This window comes from Fistularia commersonii, chromosome 26, assembly GCF_037954325.1.
Source record: "Fistularia commersonii isolate RoL2024-O1a breed Wild chromosome 26, RoL_Fcom_v1.0, whole genome shotgun sequence".
In the NCBI taxonomy this organism is placed as follows: Eukaryota; Metazoa; Chordata; class Actinopteri; order Syngnathiformes; family Fistulariidae; genus Fistularia; species Fistularia commersonii.
The window spans coordinates 7557059-7564011 of NC_141309.1; the positions used below are offsets into that span (position 1 = coordinate 7557059).

Genomic DNA, 6953 nt, shown 5'->3' on the forward strand with positions numbered 1-6953 from the left:
TTGACCCTGCGTAACAATGCGAGGAGAGAAATATACCGAAAGAAGAAGGAGCGCGTCGATCGCGCCCACTTCACGGGATTATTTTCCTTCAAACTCGAGAGCAACGACAAAAACACGACTTACCCTTTTTCTCGGGGGTCCGCGTTCTTCCTCCTTCGGCCCTCGACCCGCTCCCGTCCCGCCTCCTGTACGTCCCTGCCGCCCCCCTTTGCCCTCTCCCACCGGAGGTCTTATGGTCATCCTGATCTCCGGGGGACAAATGTAGTTCTCAAGGCTCTTGGGGGGCTTCTTAGTGCGCTTGGTGGTCTGGATCTTCAGCTTGAGACTTCCTTCCTGGAAACTCGCTTCCTTGATGGAGAACTCTTGCTCCTCCAGAAGCCCCTCCCCCTGTTCCTCTAGCACCTCCCCTTCACTGATGCCGCCGGTAATGGCGTCATCGCCGCGCGTCAAGGCGATACCTCCCGCCCGGTCCCGATCCTGCCCATTGTGCCCCGCCCTTCCCCCCTGTAACTCCGCCTCTTTGGGTCGGGCCGAGCCAACCAGATCCCTTGGCTCCATCCACACGCCCGCCAGAGCCAGTCAGGACGGGGGGAAGCTGTGGCAGCCAGCCGATGGGAATACGGAGAACGGACGTCTGTCGGGCCGGTCGGTCGCTGTCAGTCGGCTACTGCGGTTGGGTCGGTTGTCCCGCAGAAACGGAGCGAAGCCAGGGACAATCTGAGGAGAGAGAAGCCGAACGATAAGTCGCGAGAAGGCGGACTCCCATCCCCTCCCCTTCCTACCGACACCGGCCTTTCATTGGCATTATAAACGCCCGTCTGATATGTGCAAAGATAAACACGCACGTTTTCCCCTGAGCTGTGCGGGCACGCTTTCAATTAGCATTTTCCGCGCATGCCAAAAAAGAAAAAAAAAAAAAAAACAAACACGTCCCCTCCTCTCAAGATCTTATTTACACGCCTCTTGGCTGGTCTTCGCCTCGCTTTCGTATCTGCTTTGCACGACTTCATATCTGGAGTGTAGCTGCGCAGACGCGTAAAAATAAGACATTCCTCTCCCCCTGCTCAAAAAAAAAAAAAAAAAAAAAAACAGGCAGAAGTTACCCCGAGGACACAAGACAGAAAAGAAAAAAAAAAAAAATTAAACAAGCTGACTGCTGCTTCTTTTTTCTTTTTGGAAGATTACAAAAAAAAAAAAAAAAAAAAAAATAGGGAGGAATCACATCGGGGAGAAAGAGAAAGGCAGCAGCAGGGAAAGACGGAGGGAAGGAATCTAAATTCTTTCCCCAGATGTGGTTTACGAGCTGGTCTGGAAAAACTAGCGTCTGAACTTTTTAACGCACATATGCAGGGGCATTTCTGCACACACACATGCACAAAAAAAACACACACGCATACATACACACTGGGACACATATAAGAAAGACAGCGTGGCCGTCACAGGGTGCTCCCATTTGCAAGACATGAGGTTCTGGTTGCCATTTCTCCGAGCACGCACACAAAGACGTAGTTTATCACGCATGTATTATATGTTGTTATATTTATACATGTACTATAAACACGGAATTATACACTAAGAAAAACACACGTATACTGTTACATGCGGCAGAAAAGAAAAGACACCCAAACAAACACCGGGATACGCTTCTCACAGCAGCTCTAGGGAATCCCATCAGTCAATATGACATGAGGCATGACTGAGCTGGAAGTGGGGAATGCCGTCTCGCACGCCGAGCTCAGACTGACACCATTTACACCATCGTGAGCCAGACAAGGGCCGCTACCTGCGGACATGCCACGGGTAAAAAGCCCCGTTGCCTCTTTGCCCCGGACTCGGAGAGCATTAAAGGTTTATAGCGCATACCGCGTGTTACTCACCTCCTCAATGTCAGTTTAGATGCATATGTCTATATATATATGTGTGTGTGCGCGTGCATGATTTCCCCCATGTGCACTCCTGTACCAGCCCGCACTACTGTACTAACAGCTGATCTCTGGCGTAATACCCGGCGGGGCCTTGCAACACATGCTTACAATGTGATTGAATAATCATAATCCTAAGCAGTATTTCGGCAAATGCAGGAATTCTCATAAACATCGTCCAACCTCCCCCCCCCCCCCTGGGGCAAAAGTAATGATTGGTCCTTTTTCTTTACTGCATTTCCTGATTTGATTAAAGTAACAAAACCTGTGCGTAAGTGGAAAAAAAAATCTTGAATCTCCAGTTGACTCATACATTTGATTTATGTAGATTCTGAAAACCTCAAAGCGGTTTAGTGCCATAATGACTGCAACGCAGGTTGCCCGTTTTTTTTTTTTTTTCGTTTTTTTTTTTACGCACAAAAAGCTTCACAGCGACCGCTATTCGGGAGATGGATTTCCGGAAACTGAAGATGTGTGTCCTGCAAACTCTTGTAAACTCAGTGGAAGCCAAAGAGCCCCACTCGACTTTTTCAAGAGCGCCGTTTGCAAATGCAAGTGAAGTAAAAAAAAAAAAAAAAAATCCCATGTTTTTTTTTTTTTTTTGTGTGTGTTTGAAGTCGGGCTCATGTTGCCTTTCTGGCAGTGTGTAATCTCAGATGCCAGAGCCTGCTTATTTTACTCTTCCACAAGGAAGAGTTTTCAAAACAGAGCCCGTTGGCCGCATAACCGCACAATGACAAGGGTTACATCGATCAGTAACACAAATACGGGGGCTAAACGTTAGGTTTGACAGATTACCTTTCTGTGGAAAGTTTTGAGCCTCTGCAATATAATTTTCATACCCCGCTAACATAAATTGAAACCGCCGGCTGCCTGGAAAGGTTGGAAATGAGTTCAATAAGCGCACATGGAAAATTGGATGGGATCGGACGACAAGGTGGTGGCGGCGGCGGCGGCGGCGGCGGCGGGGGTCTCACGGTTACTTTCACAGATTCCGCCGGTGATTTTAACCTCGTCGCCCGCGTGACCCCCTAACCCCAACCCCCCCACCACCACCACCACCACCACCCGTCCCCGAATATCAGCTCGGTGTGACTCGCCCCCATGGCATGCGTGACAGCCACCCCGTCTGTCATGTGACAACGGGGAATGACAGCGGGGTGGGGTTTAAAAAAAAAAAAAAAAAAAAAAAAGAGACAGTCGCCGCCGATACGCGCAGAAGAAGAATCGACTTGTCTGCAACCTCGGCGTGACAATGAAACGGCATCATAAATTAGTACAATCTTCCTTCTGGGCCGTTACTGTGTAAACTACTTAGCTGGGTCATGACTGTTCCTCCTCCTCCCACCGCTCGGTGCCCTGAGCTGTGTTAGTGCTCTGTTACTGGCAGACAGGCGGAGAGTTTATGTAAGACTGACCCCTCCGTGGGCCTCCCTCACCTAGCCTAAGCCTCGCTGTCTCCCTCCTCGTTCTCTCTTTCTCTCTCTCTCTCTCTCTCTCTTACACAAACACACTGAAAACACACACATGCACGCTCTGACTAGCCTCAGACAGCGGGGTGATTGTAAGAGGCCAGACTTACTGCATAAATAGCTTTATTATGTTCTCAAAACCGCCAGCGCTAACCAGCTTCTCTCTCCAAACGGCGTAAGGTCAACACCGGAAGACGGGAGAGAGACGCTCTCTCCGTTTTTCCTTTTTTGTTGTTGTTGTTTTTGTGCCTCGTCCTATTACGATAAAGCCCCGATAATGAAATACAGATGGAAAAGAAGCGAGACGGTGAACGATACGGACGCGCGCAGACGCAAAACAGGGTCGAGATACACAGACGGAGAGAGGAGGAGAGTGAGAGATGGCAGCAGAAACACAACCTTTTAAGGCTGCATACCCAGCAGCCCAATGCCTGAGGTGGACTCACAAATAGCTCCCATGCAGACGGATGCACACACACACACACACACGTATAACGGCGACTAACACACCCAAGTCTGCGTGATTGCACAAGGTGAATACCCCCCACCCCCTTTTTTTTTTTTTTTTTTTTTTTCTGGGCCGTCAAAAAATAGTGTTCATCATCCCCTCGGAGTATCTCGGAAGAGATGATGAACACTTTTTTTTTTTTTTTTTAAATTCCATTTATCTTTTGCTCTTTTTTTTTTTTAATCGCAGCCCTCCGGTGAAGAAGCAATCACACAAAACAAATATTCTATAAGGATACCGTCTTTGAACGGAGGAAAAACAAAATCGGGGGGGGGGAAGGAGGCTCCAGGATCCCCACCACCGCCGCCGCCGCCACCCTTCTCCGCTGGAATCCTTCGCTTCAGAGAGCAAAGCGAAGAATACCTGATCTCCATCAAAGCAGCTCGTTTTTTTTTTGTTGTTTTGTTTTGTTTTCTGATTTCACGAAACGTCGCCGGGGGGATCTCTCCGGATTAGAAACGGAGAATTAAACCTTTCTTTTTTTTTCGTGGGGGGGGGGATAACCGTGAGGTAGCACGTGCGTCCATCTCGGAGGGGGATTGGAAAAATGACAACCGAGATGATGCACCTTACGCGCATGTGCAGGGACGTTGTCTGGATGAAAAAAAAAAACAAACATCACACTAATTACTAATAGGGCACAAGCACATGAATGTTAAAACCATTTTAACTGCAGGAGAAAACACAAAATGGCTGTCAGCAAAAAAACACCTCCACTACTCCCCAACTGTCTTGCTTCACCCCCTTCCCCCCCCCAAAAAAAAAAAAAAAACTGTCCTCCTCTCCCCGCTAGATCTTCCTTCCCTCCCTTCGCTTTCCTCCGAGCTCTGCCAAAAGGTGATCCGGTGCCGATATTCCGCCCGGAGGTTTAACCCTGCCAACGCTTGAGATTCGTCCTTGGATCACGTTCCCCTCCTACCTCCTCCGCCCCCCGATCCCGGTTTTGACCCCGAGGGGGCCGAGGAGGGGGCGGTCGAGAAGGGAAAAGGAGGACGGAGGAGGAAAGGACGTGCCGCGATCGATTTCTGACGCTTCCATTTTGGAAGGCGGGGCGGGGGCGTCTTCTTACCTGACGTGGGGTTTTTAAAAAGTCGCCCCCCCCCCCCCATGTGAAATCCACTCCAGGGAGGCTCCCCGAAACAAACCCCCCTCCCCCTCGTCTTCACCTTCCCTCTGACCGACTCGCAGGTTTTTTTTTCTTATTTATCCCCCCCCCGACCGTCGCTGTGATGGCAAAAGAGGTTGGTTGGGTGGGTGGGGGGGGGCGATAGTCCCCGCGTCCTGTCATTCGCTCGCGGTGCCCTTTGGCACGGAGGGGGGGGTGTGAGAAAAAACAAAAACAAAAAAAAAAAACGCCCTTCGGTATCAGACCGTAATCCCAACGTCGAAACCGTGCTTCCTTCCGACGAGCGAGGGCAGAGGTGTCGGTGAAGGGAGGGGGGGGGGGCTCCGACACGTGTGTCGAGACGGATGAAGCTGAGTGAAAATGGAAAAAAATAACCCCCCCCCCACACAACCACACACACACACACACACACCTTCCAACCTTTGGTTGCACATGGGAGGCCACGGCCTGCCTCCTGCTGCGGATGGTGGCCGTGGAGCTACAGTTTTGGCGGACGGACCGGGAATGACAAGTCGAGGTGTGTGTGTGTGTGTGTTGGTGGGGGGGGGGGGGTTCACTGCAGGAGCGTCTCAGCCACGACACACACTTCATTGCAACTATTTTAAAGGGGTAGGTGAGGGTAATTACTAAGGTATTACACCGCCAGTGGGTGAGTGTTTAGGGTGGGTGGGTGGGTCGGGGGTCCGCGTGCGCGTTTGTCGAGTTTCTCAACACGTGACCGCCACATATGTCAAATATTTCAGCATCTGTGTGTTTTTTTTTTTTTTTTTCGATTTTTAACATGGAAGTTAAGAGGTTGCAAACATGCAGCGTTGAGTGTAACATTAACGCACACGCACACACGCACAGCAGATGTGTATTCAGGTGTGGAATGCAGCCAGTCAACCGGGGCAACTTACCCATGTCTAATGTTGTCACACACTCGTCTAGGACGTGTAAATATTTCATCGGGGTCGTTTTACAATCCATCCGGAGACATTTGTGACACGGGCGGCGGACGCGGCCTTGACGGCCTCCCGTGGAGCTGTCACGCGGAATGCGTGGATGTGCAAAAAAAAAAAAAAAAAAAAAAAAAAAAAATTGACAGAACAGAAAGCAACCCCCCCTCGAGGAAAATGGCGTCAACGCTGCTTGGAGAGAGAGGTGGAGGAGGTGGTGGAGAGGGGGTTCGAAAATTGGATTTGCCGATCTGATGACAGGAAACAAGGTGGGAGGGGGGGAAGAGGAGATGGGGGGGGGTTAAAAAAAAAATCCACTTGGGAAAAAAAAAAGGGTTAAGTCCAATTCTTCACAGAGATGGGAAGAAGGGAGGAGGGGGGTCTTCGGAGGCCCCCAGCAGGATGACTGGAGTGAGAGGATCTCCCTCCTCTTCCTCTTCTTCTTTTTCTTCTTCTTCTTCTTCTTCTTCAGCGCCCCCCCTCCACGCAAAACCCCCGTGGAGGAGGAGGAAAAAAATAAAGAAAAATTAAAAACAACAAAAAACAACTACCGGGTGGTGGTGGAGGAGGAGGAGGAGGAGGAGGAGGAGGAGGAGGGGGGAAGATTTCAACCCCGCGATCGCGGCGCGTCCACGCTTCGTGCACGTCCCTGCAGGGTCGAAGGCCAAAAGAAGAGAGGGTCGGTCGTGCGTTCGGTTCCCCCCCCCCCTCCACCCGGCGCCGGTTGCATCAGACTCTCTCTCTCCCGTCTTTTTCTCCCGCTTTTCCGGATCTTGCGTGAGTATGCGTGTCTGTGCGTTCTTGCGTGTGTGTGTGTGTGTGTGTGTGTGTTGTCAGGTCCCGGAGCCCGGCGTCTGGTAATGATCTCACTCGGCGGACTGAAAGCTCTGCCAGAGCACGGCGGAGATGAGAGGAGAGAGAGAGAGAGAGAGAGAGAGAGAGAGAGAGAGAGAGGGAGGGAGGAGGAGGAGGAGGAGGAGCGACATC

The 6953-nt window shown here is 50.8% G+C and overlaps 1 protein-coding gene across 2 annotated transcripts in view; it reads right to left on the reverse strand.

Annotated features, from left to right (window-relative positions):
• The window catches only part of setbp1 (SET binding protein 1), a 32567-nt gene extending 25767 nt beyond the window's left edge, over nt 1-6800 (reverse strand). The window contains exons 1-2 of one of the 2 annotated variants that reach the window (XM_086174286.1): nt 5928-6800; nt 124-717 (exon numbers count right to left, since the gene is read on the reverse strand). In XM_086174286.1, the coding sequence (XP_086030412.1) occupies nt 124-558 (435 nt within the window). In that variant the 5' untranslated portion in view covers nt 559-717; nt 5928-6800. Of the gene's footprint in view, nt 1-123; nt 718-2720; nt 2841-5927 lie in introns of those variants that run through there. The other variant, XM_086174287.1, reaches the window with a different exon arrangement.
• Between the last annotated feature and the right edge of the window lie 153 nt (nt 6801-6953).